This window comes from Meleagris gallopavo, chromosome Z (genome assembly GCF_905368555.1).
Source record: "Meleagris gallopavo chromosome Z, MGAL_WU_HG_1.1, whole genome shotgun sequence".
Classification (NCBI taxonomy): domain Eukaryota; kingdom Metazoa; phylum Chordata; class Aves; order Galliformes; family Phasianidae; genus Meleagris; species Meleagris gallopavo.
This window is the reverse complement of record NC_139435.1, coordinates 51,710,784-51,727,963: the sequence shown is the minus strand read 5'-3', so window position 1 is coordinate 51,727,963 and position 17,180 is coordinate 51,710,784. Positions and strand designations below refer to the sequence as shown.

General features: G+C 36.3%; 1 protein-coding gene across 1 annotated transcript in view; it reads right to left on the bottom strand.

Moving 5' to 3' along the window:
• The window catches only part of FBN2 (fibrillin 2), a 167,873-nt gene that overhangs the window by 34,853 nt on the left and 115,840 nt on the right, over positions 1-17,180 (bottom strand). The window contains exons 27-37 of the mRNA XM_085213340.1: positions 15,676-15,801; positions 14,784-14,909; positions 14,328-14,450; positions 14,077-14,202; positions 12,398-12,523; positions 11,213-11,335; positions 9,747-9,869; positions 8,306-8,431; positions 6,174-6,296; positions 5,699-5,821; positions 450-611 (exon numbers count right to left, since the gene is read on the bottom strand). Of these exons, the coding sequence (XP_085069466.1) occupies positions 450-611; positions 5,699-5,821; positions 6,174-6,296; positions 8,306-8,431; positions 9,747-9,869; positions 11,213-11,335; positions 12,398-12,523; positions 14,077-14,202; positions 14,328-14,450; positions 14,784-14,909; positions 15,676-15,801 (1,407 nt within the window). The remainder of the gene's footprint in view (positions 1-449; positions 612-5,698; positions 5,822-6,173; positions 6,297-8,305; positions 8,432-9,746; positions 9,870-11,212; positions 11,336-12,397; positions 12,524-14,076; positions 14,203-14,327; positions 14,451-14,783; positions 14,910-15,675; positions 15,802-17,180) is intronic.

The following is a 17,180-nucleotide window of genomic DNA, read 5'->3' as shown; positions in this document are numbered from 1 at the left end:
TTTAGTAAAATATGCCATGATACAATAGATAAAACTATACATTAAAATTGGATTTCATCCTGGATTTTGAGACTGTTAAGAGTAACAAGCATGACATTTCTTTTGTATTACCCATTCAAAGAACTTCACATATCTACAAAGCTGTTAGGTATTACTGAGTAACAGGTTTGAAATTACTGGAGTAACTTAGAAATTCTTATGTAACAGTTACCAAAACTCTCATCTGAGAGCTACCACCATTCTCCAAACTATAGCATTAGACTTTTCTTTCCCCTCTACCAGTGAGGAGCTGACAACTAATAATTCTAACAGATGTATGCAACATTCAGGTTCTTGAAGAAAGCTGGTTTTTTAAACAATAACCTAGCAGCAATATAGCAAAAGATTTCATCCTTATTAGTATCTTCTATAATAGGTGGGAAAGCAAGAATAAGAGAACATTTCCTTACTGCTATTTATGGGGGGACATGTTTCACAGGGGTTTCCCCAAGCCTTTCCCAGAGAGCAGCAGCACGAGGAACGACTGACTCCAACTCCAATTTCAGTATTGCAGGATAGGCTTCCATCCCCTCGTGGTCCATACTTCAGATAGCAATTGCCAACACGATTATCTATAAAGCACATACATGTATAAAGCACAAGAGTAGAGCTGCAGATAATGATGTGTGCAAAGCAATAGTAGGTATTCATTTTAACATTCCAGTTCTAAAGGAGGAAGTCAAACAACGCTTATTTTAAAGTCAGTGACAATCTGGAAACTCTTGTGTACAGTTACTGATGTTGAGAGAGACAGAATGGAGAAAGGATAGCTTCAGCTTCCTGAACATCCAGAGGCCATTTTTAAATGTCTGCCTTTCAAAATCGCATGATTCCCTAACATAGGAAGGACATCCACTATTTCCAATCTTTCAATCCATATAATAACACATAAAAAAAAAAATAAATAAAAGAAACCTTGCTGCAGTTTACTGATAATATTTTTTCTCTACTTTATGATTTTTACTAGACTTTATTTCATTTTCAGTGGAATTTAGAAGAAGTGATCTACTTTTCTATGGAATTACAAAATAAAGTCCTCTCTGTTGGAAGAGTTCTACTTGCAAATAAATTCTCCAAAAAGCATTAGTATTGAAACAATCTAGACTTTCAGTTAGTTTACTCAAATTACAACTTTGTAGTATAGATAACTGTTAGCATTGGTTGAATAAGCAGAGAGCCTGTTAAGAGAAGTAAAGCTACGAGTTTTCTTTCTACTGCCAATATTGTCTGTTTGTGCCCCGTAAGTGGAAAGTAACTAACAGTGAGTAATAAATATAAGGAATGAGAAGTCAGCCAGCTATTATAGTATTTCTTATCATAATCAAATAAGAGGGACATACATTTCCTTGAAGTTAATGTTATAATTTTAAAGATGACACAAAGTAACTTGATTTCAAAAGTTACCCTTAAAGAAGCATAGAAACACACCTGACAAGAAAAGAAGATATCTGTTGTATAAAGATCACCCTTCTTGTATTTTACAATTCTTGTTGATTGTATGACTAAGAAACATGTAAATGAATTTTTGAATGACTTCCCAAATGTATATTTTACAAGTAAATACCATATTTTTAATTTACCACTTGCCACATGCTACAGTCCTAGCATTTTCTACAAGGAGTGAGATGAAGAAAGCATGATAAATGTGCATCATTTATCATTTCAAAACCTCCAAAGTTTAACAAGTATCTTTTCTAAAATTTTCCTGTGGTTTCATACATATCTGTTAAAAAAAAACTGCAAAGGAAGCTTTCTGAACTGCTAGAAATAACTCGATCTCAAGATCTTCAGTTAAATATAGAAACACTGACTCACTCATTAACTTTGAAAGTGCACATTTCTTTCAAACACTATTTCAATCAATTAATAGAGTTTTCCAAATAATTTATATTTAAGCATTAATAGACAAATTCAGGTATATCTTTCTGTACAGTTTTAATTGCATATAGTAACAGATGACAAAAATAAGTATGTTCCTTATGTTACTGAGCACAAAGTAATCTACAACAAATGTCAGTATCTAAACATAAATGATCACTGCTGTAAATGTCAGTTAAGGGTTGAATGGAAGAGACATACTTATTCTGCACTTCTGGGCCTTTGATGGTAAGAGAAGCAGGTTATCTTTATCTCTCCAGGGGCAAGAGGCCAGACTTACATAAAATCACTGATCAGCACATTCAGAGTGGATGTACATTTTTACTTATTAAAATTAAATTTATTACCCTACTTTTTTATTTACTACCAGATTCCTGGTAATAAATACAAGTTTTACAATCTGTTAAGGCTGAAAAAAGGCATATCCTGTTGTTGTCACTATGGACTTCAGCTGATACAATCCAAAAGTTATTGTCAGAACACCTACATCCTCATGCTCCTCTCCATTTGTGACAGCACAAAATACCTGCCTTTTTAAGAGAAGCCAAGAAGAGATTTGGCTTCATTTTTCTTGTGAGAAGTGTTAATAAAAAAAAAGAGCATTCTGGGATATGGCTCCAAACAATGGACCGCTGGTCCATTATGAGCAATAGGAGATGACAGTCCTTGGAACGAGGGCAGACAGTGGAATTCTCTAGCAGAGAATCTACACTGAGTTCATAAAGGGTTTTAGATTTCAGTTTACTACTCACATGAATTGCCTTGACAAGGCACCACGTTCTTTTTTTTGCCAGAGATAATATTTCTGCTCCTTCTGAGAGGAAAAATTCCATTTTTGTTCAAGAGTGCAAGAGGTAGTTACGATTGAAGAGAACCAGAAGGGCTATTCTTTGACATTTCTGGAACACTTCTTTTTGCAAAACTTTTGCACTTCTCAAGAAAGAAATCTTAGTTTTACAGGCATTAAACAGGCATGTTTTTTTTCCAAGAGACTACAATCTTGGAGTTGCAAATGAAACAAACTTCATAATTAGTGAAGTAATTTGGACTTGCAGTTCTGAGACAATAAATAACCCCAAGTGAACTGAACTTTAGTTCTTCCCCATTTGGACTGCCTAAGTCAGTAAAGCAGACACATCCAAAGCATACAACCTCTGGAACAAGAAGTAGTATGGCTGCACTGAAATGGCTAATGTCTCAGTGTTTCCTCTTCCCGTATTAATCTGTTTAACTCTCTAGAAATAGTACGATTAAGAATAAAAGAAAAACTATAAAAACCTAGCAATGTTTATAATCACATAAAACAGCATAACTAAGATGTTTTTATTTGCACTTGATGCCCTTATCACTTCAAGAGCACTACCGTATCATTTCATTCATGGAGTAGGACTTCCATTATCTTACTCTGATGACATTTCAAGGGAACCCGAGGCTTTGGATACCCCTATTTAAAACAAAAACTGAATTATTAAATCAGACTGTAGAGAGATTGAAAATGTGCATCTGAGGGTTACAAATTACATGCAAGAGGATTTCAGCTCTGTCGCCATCTGAAACTGAACATAAAAACATGCTTCTTGCTCTACTTTTCCGTAGAGGCAGTCACTGAGAAACTAAAGTTGGGGAAAATAAGGAAAAGGAGAGATAGAAGAGTCTTTTAGTACCATAGAGAGAGGCCTAGTAGTGTTTCCTTAGGATAGAAATAACGAAGGGACAGTATTTCTTTCACTTAGTTCTTAAATATCTTTTCATCATAGAGGTAGGGCTTGCTTTCTCGTGTGTGATTTTGACGTTGCTAAATTTACCCTGGAGGAAATAAAATTTCCTTCCAACTATGGAGTGCTTCCTGCTGGAACCACAGGATCCCTGCTGAAGATGTCATTGGGATAACTGGTTCCAAAGTAGAGTTACAACTCCTTATTTTTTTAGCAAAACACATAATAGCTAGCAACAGGATAATTCATTCTCAGTTTCTTCAGAGATTAGTCAAATCGCTTGATGATAACTCAGGGCTTGTGTGCTGATTACACACAGTTTCAGGCTGTAGAAAAGAGTGAGGATCTCAGTTAAATCCTGAAGTAAGCCCTAGAGGCAGGAATTCATTACTTAAACTGAATCAAAAGATGAGCAAAGTTAAGTGTGAGTCAAATGGCAACTGAAGAAGTGTCATAGTTTTGTGATTTTTGGTTTTCGGTACTCCACATCATGACATCATGTAGCGCACTGGGAGTTAAAGTGTTAATGCTCCAATTCCGGGAACCTGTCCCTGTACACCGCAGAAGTCATGGGATCTGGCCCTTCGTGGTTGGGTGGTCTCTTACTGCCTTGCAGTGGGTGCTGGAGGGTGCTTTCCTAGCCATACCAAGCTTTTCAGGTTTGACTCAGTCTCAGGAACTCTCTCTCTCCCTCCTATTTTATTTATTAGTCTCAATTTCAATTAGATTTTATTACATTGTGTTATCTCGCATTCTGATATCACAGTTAGTAAAATAAGTTTTCCTCCATAGATCATTGCTGCTGTTTTTTTTTCCTTCCTTGAGCCCAGCTCCCATCTCCCTACCTCTTTTCCCTTTTTATTCCCATTCTGTGAGGCTGGTGGGAGGCCCAGGGACCTACTGCCCCCCTGTCACAGGCATAGATTAATCTAGTTAACTCCGTGACAAGAAGAAAGATATTAAGGCAAGAACTTTAAAAAGAATCTCTACGAGACAGAAATGCAGATTTCCAGTTCAATGGGATTAGGTAACAATCACTCTATTTGTTCATCCCTCAGCTTGTCTTGATAGTGGGGATTGCCTCGTCCAAGTGCTAGACCTTGCATTTGTCTTTGTTGAACTGCATGAGGTTCACCTGGGCCCACTGCTCAAGACTGCCTAGGTCTCTCTGGATGGCATCCTGTCCCCGTTAGTGTGTCAACTGCACGCCACGGCTTGGTGTCATCAGCAAACTTGATGAGGGTGTACTTGACCCCACTGTCAATGTCAGTAATAAATATTTTAAAGAGTGTTGGTCCCAGAAGGGACCCTTGGGGAAACACCACTCACTACTGATCTCCATCCAGACATTAGTGCCACTGACTCTTTGGGTCAAAATTGGTCAGTACGGTGAAAATCTCAAACAGGATCTCACCTCCAGGATCCAGCAAAACAACATAATGTGGTGGTTCTGGTGGTGCCATAATGTGGTGGCAAATAAATATTATTGTAAATAATCAGAAAATGGAAAGAGTTGTAATTACTAATTTAAGCAAAACTGAGTTCCCAGGGTATTAAAATAAAAATGCTGTTTTCCAAATTAAATGCTAAAAAGCTTTTCCAGGATCACGTGACAGTCCTATATCAAGCAGACAAAGTAATGAAAGTGGAAAATGTAATGAAAATTCACATTATGTATGTACTAAGCCAGAGAGAACTATGTAAACTACAGTAGGATCAGCACTAGAATAGGCTCCCCAGGGAGGTGGTTGAGTCACCATCCCTGGATATGTTTAAAACCATCTGGATGTGGTGCTCAGGGACATGATTTAGCGGAGGATCGTTAGAGTTAGGGTAGTATGGTTAGGTTTCAGTTGGATTTGACGATCTTTAAGGTCTTTTCCAACCTGAGCAATTCTATTATTCCATGATTATTTTTGTATCTTGCTATCCTCACCTGCATTAGAACAGCCACTCTGCCTTTGAACAAAGGCCAAAACTACTATTGTTTGATATATTTAGTATCCATACAACACATGATTATTGATTTATTTCTATAGTAATTCTTCAGGGTAGCTTTTACTTACCCACACAACCCACTCCAGTAGGATTCAGCTGGAAATCTGGAGGACAGTTACATTCGTACCTCCCAGGAGTATTTACACAAAGACCATTAACGCAGTTAATGGGATCAGCACATTCGTCAATATCTGAAATAGGAAGGCTACATTCATAAATCCATTCACTGGATGGAAAAGAAGACACATTTTACATTTTAAAGTGAAACAAGCAGGAAAATTTCAAATACAAGTTATTGCTAAATAAAATTGAAGGAAAGAACTATTAATAATTCTTCAAACAATTTATGTGCTAATAATTTTTGTACGGATAAGAAGCAATTGTTCTTAAATAACTTCATAGCATGTGATTAGCAGGGAAAAAAACACATTTGTACTGTTGCAAGGGAATACAATGCATGTTTTGTGAATTCTTGTTTCAAATTACTTGGTGCAATTAAAAAATATTTTAGTCTTAACGTATCTACAAACAGATGAAATATACCTGTACAGTTTCCGCCTGTTCTATCTAGTTCATAGCCATCATCACAGATGCAATGAAACATTCCTGGTAGATTATTACAGGTACCAAATACACATATATTCTGGAAGGAGCATTCATCGATATCTGAAGGCATATATTAAAAACAGAAGGTTACATATCATTACCTCATTACAATAGTGTACTATACTGCAAAATGTAAATGGAGACACATGTAACTTCTGAGTTGAAAGCAACTAACAGGAAAAAAATCTGCAGGTACTGTCAGATAGCAAGATTCAAAGCAGCCAAAATCAAGCAACATTGCAAAAGGCTCTAGCAGCTCTAGCATGACCTAGTGAGCTATTTTTAGCAAAGACAGACAGGAAAGCAGAAAGCATTTATATAAATTTTACAAAGCACTGCTAAATCTTCATTTGGAATTCTGAGTACAGTGCTCTGTTCAAGAGTGATGAGCTAAAACTAGAAGACATGTAACAAATGAATATTAAAATGATCAGAGTAACAAAATGTCAGTGATCAACCTGGCATGCCTGCCTTAGCCAAGGTTGAGAAGTGTGATATAATGCCTCTTTACAAGACTATATGGGATTGAGTGACTTTCTGGGAGGGAGAAGGGAGAAAGAAGGGATCCATTTTTAAGGGAAAATGAAATTTAAGATAAATGTTTAATATCCAACAGACCTTTATTAATTTAAACTGGACATTAAAGGAAGATTTCTAAGTACTATTGAGAGTACAGCCATGAGATGACCTCCAAATTAGGTCAAGAACACAATTAGTATTATGATAAAGTTAGCAAAGGTACAGAAAAGACTATGTCATTGAGAAGATAATGTATGAACATCTCATTTCTGAGGAAATTAAATCAATTATTTATATTACAATTATTGCACTAAATCCAGGATTGGGTTTTATCCGCTGATTGAAGAAATTAGACAAGGAGTCACCTTATCAAAGAACAAATTAATATACCAATTTTTTCTTTTTTTTTTTTTTTTTTTTTTTTAGAATTCTAAAGTATTCAGCATTCATATAATTTAGTTCTCAAATTGTATAGGTTAACGTATATAACACTTCCAGACTTCTACTGGAATCACAATAATATTACAAGATTTTTTTCCAGAACCTTCAATTTCTTTGTCAGTGAATCGTTGTGGACCAACTTAAAAGCCAAAATTTCATGACCTGCTGTCCCAAAAATTAGAATATATGTTTTTTTAAATACTGATTAGATAGTATGTATTTGGGGATTTTTATTAGAACATTGGTTTAATTATGAATTGGCAACTGAGCTGCACTGAGAAATTAACTAAATAAGACAATCAATGATATGTTGTCAATATAATAGATCTAATCAGAACAACTGAGTAGCTAATTTTTCAGAAGCTTATGGCAGAGTCTCTTTTGTACATGTACTCCTGTGGATTTGCCAAGTTATTGACCGAATTTTAAAGACTACATTTTTGGAGGCTGTTTTAAATGTCTCATTATGAATTTTAATTTTCTTAGAAGTTAATAGTTTTTTGCCATTACAGAATAAATAAATTGAAAAGCTTTGGAGCATTAGTTACAAGGAATTTCTCTAATACACAGTTTTCACATTAATCTGAAAAAGGATCCAAAAAACCAACAGGGTATAGAAACCGAACTGGGTTAGAGAGAGAATAACTTCTGTGCTTCAGATGATCTGCTACAGTACTGAGGGTGAATGCATGACAATTAAAAAAAGCTCCAGGATACATTTTAAGGAGTGTTACAGACTTGTCAAATATAGTGGTGATTTGCCCACTCTAAATTTTCTGAAAAAAAATTAAAAATGAAGTCACTTAGGAAACACAAACTTCCTTAAGTAAATACATCAATGAAAACAGTGATTAATGTAGGATTTTCAACATACTATTCTCTATCAACAAAACAACGAAAAATAGTCATGAATTTGAAAAGTGGAGCCAAACTCCACTTAGATTTTTGGACCATGACCAGAAAAACTTCCTTACTTGAAGAAATCACTTTTATATGTCAAGTTCATGCTGCATATTCTGCTTCCAGGCAGAGGTACTTCCAGCAATTCTTGTTGCTTTATAGCTGCCAATCCAAACCCAGAAAATAAATCTGAAGTACTGGTAGCTTACCTTGGCATGACTTGCTGTCTGAGGCAGGAGTGAATCCCATCTCACACTCACAACGATATGCACCAGGGACATTCAAACACTGTCCATTTTCACACAGATTAATATTTTCTGCACACTCATCAACATCTGTGGGAGAGAGAAACTTTCTTCGAAATAAAATCCTTCAAAATTTAAAAAAAATTATACTACCACTCAATGTTTCTGGGTACTGCTAATATAAAATATTTCTACCTGAAGATAACTTGTAAGAATAAAGAAAAGCCAATCTAGTGTAATTTCTAAATCAACTCCTTTTACTCAGCTAAGAGTCTTCTTTCATTATCAGAATTTAAATTTTTGTTATAATGCAAGGTTTTCAGTTCAGTACTATTAGCTTTGATAAATAAGTTGAATGCCTTGTTTAGAAAATCAAAATTTTGTTTTTTGTTTTATACTGCTATGTAAGTTGAACATAAACATTTTTTGTACTCATTACTTAGAGCACTTGTTCTTTAAAATGGTGTGACTGACCTACATTGTAAGAGTTCCCTCAGCTATAGAAAGCATGATGGCAAGGGAAGGCATTCAACACTGCAGTCACTGTAAGTGCTCAGCAATTTGTCAGAGATGCTTCTGATTGCTCAAACAAAATTTAATAACATTTCTTCATTTTATTAATCAACATCTAGTATTGATCTAATTTCTAAACAACAAACCTGAGATGAACTGCATTAATAATATGTGTTAAAGTTAACCACAAACTTGAAACATATAAAGAAGTAAAATTAGGAGATTATACTTCTGAAATAAAAAAACTCCCAGTGCCAATCAGAAGATCTTATATTAAAGGTGTAAATTTATTTTTGGTCTAAAGCCAGTTAGCTAATTACGAATGCATTCACATTAATTTCTTTGTATTTTACTACTGTTCAGATGCACTCCTTCAAACCTTCAAATTTGCTGACTACATGCATAGCATATTAGAACTCTAGAGCATAGACACTATTGCATCTTCCACTTTAAGTGACAAAACACAGTAACTCAATGCCCAGCCGGTTATGTTCTCCAAAAAAATATCGTTACACTTTATATAATTTTCTAAATTTAGGGTTACTTTGAAACACTGTGTGCCAAACAGTGTTCGCTGTTAATAGCAAACAGCTACTAATGAATTTAAATGCAGAGATAACAAAATTTTTCAACTATTTCTGAAAGAGCAAATGTCTATTTGCTGTGGAGGAAGAAGCACAGGAAGTTCACTCAACAAATAGTCCCGGTGTATTTAGTGTTGCACACACTCCTAAACAACAGTCAGCCACCTCTGTGAGCACTTCTTCAGGAGATGGGGGTAACACTGATTTTAAAACATACTCCAGTGTGTTTGGGGTTGAATCTAATTTTGCTAAGCTTCCACACAACAGAAACCATCAGAGACAAACCAGCTTTCACAGAAAGTACATACCAGAGCAAGTAAATCCATCCCCTGTGAATCCCTCAGCACAGGCACAGCGGTATGACCCTGGGGTGTTCACACACTGAGCATTCACACTGCACTGGTGTGTTCCGTTAGAACATTCATCAAGATCTGCAAATCAGGGGCAAAAAATTACAAGCGTTAATACAGAAGACAGAATACTTTCATGTAACTGTCAAGCAAAAAAGCATTGAACATCCTATCAGTGGATGGAATTTGGTTGATTCATTAGTGTAAACGTTGACACCATTACTTCAGTGCTATTCTGTTAAAAAACTCTGAATCAAAGTGACTTAAAAAAAAAAGCAACAAAACACCATAAAGCAAAGATGGTGAAGTCAAAATCTGACACATTTTTGATGACTCTTCTCAATTATGAGAACATAAAAGCAGCCTAACCTTACTGAAGTCAATGCAAGCTTTCTTATCAATTTAGGTGTCACTTCGGATTTAAAACAAACAAAAAAAAAGGTGGAAAGAAAAAAAAAAAGACAATTCTCCTGACCCTAATTAATCAAGCAATTAAAGCTTGATTTAGTGACCATCTAGTTGCATGACATGCAAGTCATAGGTATCACACATATAACAGATGCTATGACATATCTGATAGTTAGTTTGATATTCTGCCTCGCCCATCAGTGGCTGTCTGTAGAGGGATCTCCTGGAAGAACATTCTATATTCAGCAGCTATTTTAACTACAAGGATGCTGCCAGAATTATTTTCTAAATCCCTTCAAATAGGACTTTTTATTTGCCTAGTTGAACTTCACAAATTTTTATTATATGATAACAATAAAAACCATAGAGCCTTTCTTTTTTCTGGCTTAGCTTTAAAATCCACAGTAAAATGTCATAATACAATATTTTATCTTTCATATATTACACCAATAAAGTCTATTTGTATGTGAAATTCTGATTCCACAGTTTCCAAAACGTTTGCAAAAAAAGGTAAATTTTACAATCTCTTATATACAAAAGTTAAAAGCAAAGGTAAGGAAACATGATTTGGTTTCAGCAGCCCAATAAAAGTAGAATCAAGTTTTCATATGCTGAGTCTAATCTGCTTTATATTAGGCCTATCAACTACCTGTACCATAGGATTAATATAAAAAAGCTGTATTAAGTAACAGAAATAATATCTTACCAGCAGGAAATCACAAAACAAACTTAGCTGTATTTTTGACTGAATTTTGTATTTTGCACATTTCAGACATTCCATACTAACTTTGTAAAATACCTATTTAATTCAGTAGAATGAAATACAGGCAGGCTTTTGAGGAAAAAAAAAAATCCTCCAAATCCCTGAAATCTGAGAATCCTCTATGTTCATCTAATCACAGAGTGCAACTGAGAGAAAAATAAATATTTGCTTCTAATGAGGTATTCATACTTCAATTGCATGCATCATTAAAATAACAAGAAAGAGAGAAAATTTTAGTTTTCTATATGCTTACCAATACATTTAATGCCATTTCCAAACCATCCCTCTCTGCAAGTACATTTGAAACTTCCTGGTACATTGACACATGAGGCATGCATGTCACAGTTGTGAGCACCAATTTCACACTCATCCACATCTGCAAGCACAAAATAAACTATCAGCATTTACAATCAGGAGCACCAGAATATTACACAGATGCTCTTACATGTTGCTCATTCCCAGAGTGCAGTATTATAACCTTTTAAAAAATAAGACTTCAAAACCACATGATATTTTAAGCTTTAAGAACTGGCTTTGTATTATAGCTTAATAATAGTGATATCTGTTTTTTCAATTATACTTTTAATATGCTTTTAATATGTTTTTTGTAAACATGAAGAAATTAGGTTGATTTCCGACAGCCGCATTTTAGTGTAAAATTAAAGCTGTCTTACAGACATACGAAACATGCTGAAATGTCTAACAGATTATTCCTGTGGGTGAGACGCACATTTTAGTTACAGAAATTATTTTACTTATAAAAATGATGCAGAATAAATTCCTAAATGTAAAATTACGAGAGGAATTCTGTCAACCTTCCTAGAAAAGCGATTTTGGAAGAATTTAGCTTGCTTCAACAGAGTTGACCCAGTCTGCAAAGGAAAATATATTACTCCAGGAAGTTGCATGGTTTGAAATGGAACTACTCTGTTACTTTAAAATTTGTTAGCATGGGATAAAGGAAGGCATTTATTTTCCCTCTTACATAATCACTTTCTTTTTCATTCTGCTACTTTTTTTCCTTTTGATCTTTTTCTTAGACTCCTGGGTCATTTCCTGCAGCTGTAGTTGACACGAGTACCTTAAGCATGCATGACAAATAGTTCAGATAGAATACTTCAACACAAATGCAGATGCACCTGGTCAACCTAAGTTTCATACCATAGATATTCCCCCAGTTTATACAAGAACAAGGTTTGCCTTTAAAACTGCCATTATTCACAAGGCCAGTTCAACCATACTGATACTGGTCTAAGAGTACACCTTTTCAAACTCCTGGAAACATACTGACACATACAACAGTTAGACTCCTACACTTACTATTATGAATAAATAAAAACCTCACCTGCATGTGAACACACCTGGGCATTTATTTTACCTTAGAGCCAAGTAAGATATATATACATACCATGATATATATGTTGGAAATTTGCTTTACCTGTGCAACCAGTGGTTCCTTTCTTGACTGAATATCCTAGCTGGCAGTGACAAATGAAGGAACCTTTAGTGTTCTCACACTCCCCAAACATACAAATGTTGGAATTCAAATCACATTCATTCACATCTGTAAGTGCACAAAATTTATTATTAGTTACATACTGCTGTCACCTAAAAGCATACTTTTCCATTTTGGAAAACCATTGTTCAGGTAAAAATGTCAGAAGCACGCTAGGAGAAGCTGCTGACTCCTTTGAGGGTAAAGAGGCCTTGCAAACAAAGTCTTGACAAATTAAAGGACTGAGCATGAAGTTTAACAACAGCAACTGCCAGATTCTGCACCAGTGACAGGTTAATTCTAGCTATACATACAGATGGAGCAGATAAGAAGTGGAGAGCAGCGCTGCAGGAAGGGATCAGGGTGTTCTGACTGATGGTAAACCATCCATGAGGCAACAAAGTGCCCTGGAGCCCAGAGGGCCAACCATACCCTGGAGTGCAGCAGGCCCAGCACTGCCACAGGGTGAGGGGAGTGGCTGCCCCCTCCGCTCTGTGGCCTCACGTACAGCACTGCATGCAGGTTGGCTGCCACAGTGGAGGAAGGACATCAAGCTATTAGAGAGCATGCAAAGGAGGGCTATGAAGATGATGAAGGGTCTGGAGGGCAAGCTGTGTGAGGAGCAGCTGAGGTCCCTAGGTGTACTTAGTGCGGAGTAGAGGAGCTGAGGGGAGCCTTCATGGCAGCTGCAGCTCCTCACAGGGAGTGGAGGGCAGCGCTGAGCTCTGCTCTGTGCGACAGTGACAGGGCCTGAGGGAACGGCATGGAGCTGTGTTAGGGGAGGGGCAGATGGGGGACAGGGAAAGGGTCTGCACCAGAGGGCGGTGGGCGTGGAACAGGATGCAGAGGGCACTGGGCACGGCCCCAGTGCTGGAGTTCAAGAAATGTTTGGACAGTGCTCTCAGGGACAGGGTTTGGATTTTGGGTGGTGCTGTGTAGAGCCAGGGGTCAGTCTCAATGAACCTTGTGGGTCCCTTTTAACCTGGGATACTCTGTAATTCTAGAATAGCTTTGATCAACATTATACAACATAACTTTTCCTCAATGTGTTTGTATGTACGCCTGTGCACACTTGCTTAAAATGACTACTGAAAGGTTTAATGGACAGATGCTCACAAAATATTATTTAAGTAACACAGCCCAATGCATCTTAAAATAAATAAAACATTATATGTAAAAGGTGGTGGCTTCACATAAGCACCTAACTAAACATGTTAACTGAAACTGAAGAAATACTTTTATTTTTATTTCCTTTATAATCATGCATGATAACTTTCTGTAGTTGCGAGCACAAACTGAAATATTTAAAAGACTTACAATAAAAGGATGGGGCACCTAAAAAGAGTCTTCTCAGTCATAGCGCTCTAGAGAAATCCCACAATTGTGATTAGATCAATCCTATTTTTGGAATTACAGGACTTGATTCACGCCTAGAGTTTTCTCAATATTTCTTATACCCTTCCTGACATTTATATGGTGGCAAGAAAGACCTACACATCTTTTGTTTTCTACAACTTAGGTACCATTCCAACACTTTTTTTCAAGGATACAGTAGAAATTCCCAAAATGTTAGCTGTACAGTTTTTAGACTTGCATTACCTTCACTGCATACAGATACTTACCAATACAAGTTTTCATGTCCATAGAAGCCATAAATCCATCATAACAGAGACAGCGATACTCTCCTGGAATGTTAGTACATTGCCCTCCATCACATATATCTGGATTGTTTTCACATTCGTCAATATCTGAAATAAAAGTAAAAACAGTTCTCTCACACTGGTGCAGACTTGCGAATCATATTCATATTGGCTCAAATGCTTTAACTTTCAATACTTTTTAAATGAAATCCAATGAAGATAATAAAAAATACCTGCACATGTCCTGACATCTGGCATTAGAGCATAGCCATCACTGCAGCTACATTCGTAGCTTCCTTCTGAGTTGGTGCAGTGGGTATCACAGCCACCATTCATTATCATACACTCATCAATATCTGGGAAAGCAACATTAGTTACAGTAAGTCCAGTTTTATAGGGAAAAGTCATTTCCTCTTGCAGTTTTACTTAGGAGATGAACGAGTTTGCCATTAATGATTCTGGTTTTTAGTTCTTATATTGTACTCTCCTGATATACATTTTGTCCAACCTTTTGTCTTTCAACTGCATTTTCATATGTGGGAGAAAGTAGCTACTTTTGGTTGCTGCTTTTGTTCACATTTATTACTGGGGTTGTCAAAATAAGTGCAAAAGACAACATGTGGAATGTAGTATGAAAGTCATATGATTGTGGTAGTAAAAATGTATAGTTGAAGGTATGTGGTACTTGCCTACACAGCCTTGTCTGTCAGCTGTGGCTTGGTATCCAGAGTTACAGGAACACTGGTATGTTCCAACCATGTTCACACAGTTGCCATTTCTGCAGAGATTGTCACTTAGCGAGCATTCATTTACATCTGGAAAAGAAGAATTTATATTGAATACTTACTAGCTAGAATGCAGACTATAACTTCTCAAATGCCCAAGAAAGAGGATGAAGAATAACATTTTAAACCAGTAGAATTCAAACATCTTCAATTTCTTTTCTTTTTATTTTCTAGTTCAAGGTATGGATCTCTGTATAGCAGGTCTAGTGATCAAGTACAGCATGTATAATAACCAAATGTTTATTTTCTTCACCTCTCGTCTGTGAATATTAACAGCAGCACATGCTGAATACTGACCCTCAGCAAGTGCATGGTACTCCATGGTACTGGAGTTTAAGCCAACTCGAGAAGTGACTATGCATCAAACACAGCAACCAAACAGGCAACCTGCTTTACAACTTTTACTTTCCCCCCCCCAGCTTTTTAGTAAATTATGTGCAAAAAGCAGAGCTGCATTTCACTACGGAGACAAAAAAACTTTTTGTTATTGTAGGAAGAAGGTTCACTTTGTACTTTTATGTCTTTTAACTGAAAGTTGCTAACATGAGCAGTACAGTCCCTTCAATTGCTTAATAATCCCTAGAGGCCTAGTAAAATAATTCACTTTGAAGTCAACGGTGCCAAGGGCACTGGAGATTTTATGGGGTCTGCTAGAAGGTTTTAATTTGAAGGTATTCCAAGGAAGATCAAGAATCCATACACAATATTATGCAGTCACATCCTTACCAGTAACACACTGCACAAAATATTGTTCTTTTCAGAAAGCTGAAGACCATCATTCTTAGTTGAAACTCACCAATGCATTCCTCACGTGATGGTGACAGCTCATGTCCCACAGGACAGTCACACTGAAAACTCCCTTCTGTGTTCACACACATGCCACCTCTACATAGCAGAGGGTTTCGTTCACATTCATCAATATCTGAAAATAAATCATGATAAGTAAGCATTTTATCTTAGGAAGAGTAGTTCACACATCAGATAGTTGCACTGCCATTCAGTGGAATCTTGACAGGCTGGAGAAACAGGAAAATTCATTACTAAGGATCAAAAAAAGGGAAAGGCAGTTGTCAGTGGCTGGTAGTGTCAAGTTCAGGAGTTCACAAATGAAACAACAGTTTAATTCAAGCAACACTACTCCTTTCCTCATTCTATGTAACAGGGCAAACAAAATATTACAGATTACTAAACTCTAAAGTGAATTGAATTTGTTTTATTTTCTTGGGGAAAAATATATCATTCAAAATTAGTTATTCTAAGAGAAACAGGAAACAAGAAAAGAAAGCACCTGCTTGGATGGCTACTATTTTGAACAATGTGTTAATATGATGAATTTTTCAAAAAGTGCTTTTTAATTCAACAAGATATGTATTTATGTATGCATTGAAGTTGTTGTCCATGAATTGCAAGTAATGGGGACGTGCATGCAAACTTTTAACTAAAGTGCTGTTTAGTTTGAGATCTACTGTTTATATGGATACGTGGCAAAGAAACACACTTTCTACAACTTACAATGCAAACTGAGTATTTGACTCTCAAACTTCATAAATACAGCCAAGGCTACAGATAGAAAGAATTACAAACAAAAGACAGAATGCAGTCATACTTTTGGACTCCCAGGAAGAACTACAACTAGCCTCCTTTGAAATGGGAGACTTTCATTCAAATAGGTAAACTAGTGTTGCGTTTTGTTAGCCTGAGAGATTAGCTAAAGCATCACAGGATTTTGCAAGTTATTCACATTAAGGGAGAAACTGACTGATGACAGAATCCAACTTCTTTCTTGATATACTCCTGTTTGGATTATCTTCAAAGCTCCAAGATGTTTTGATTCAGAACTACTCCTTCCTTTTCTTAGTTTCTGCAAAAGGTCATCAAGAAGTCATTTTTCTTACTTTTTTCACTCTATTTATTAATCTGACAGCATGGTTCCCTGCATCTATTTTACAGAAAACAAATAGTATTCACTCTCTGCATTTGTACCTTGTCTTTCATGAAGGTTTTCATGGTTTAGCTTCCTTGTTATGTTAACCTGTAACTCAGGCAATGACATTTTGGTGATTCTTGGTGTCTTCAAGTATCACAGCGTACAGGAAATCATGTACAGGTGACAAGAGACCTGCATGGCAGCCATAGGACCATATATTTAAGATCAGTCGGGAACACAAAAAGTAACAGGTGATCTATGAAGAATACAGCATGGGTATGCTGCGTGGGTATGCAGGTATTCCATCACAGTTTGACCCTGGCAAGGGACAATATGAAAGCAAAAAGTCTTCCACAAATATATCATTAGCAAAA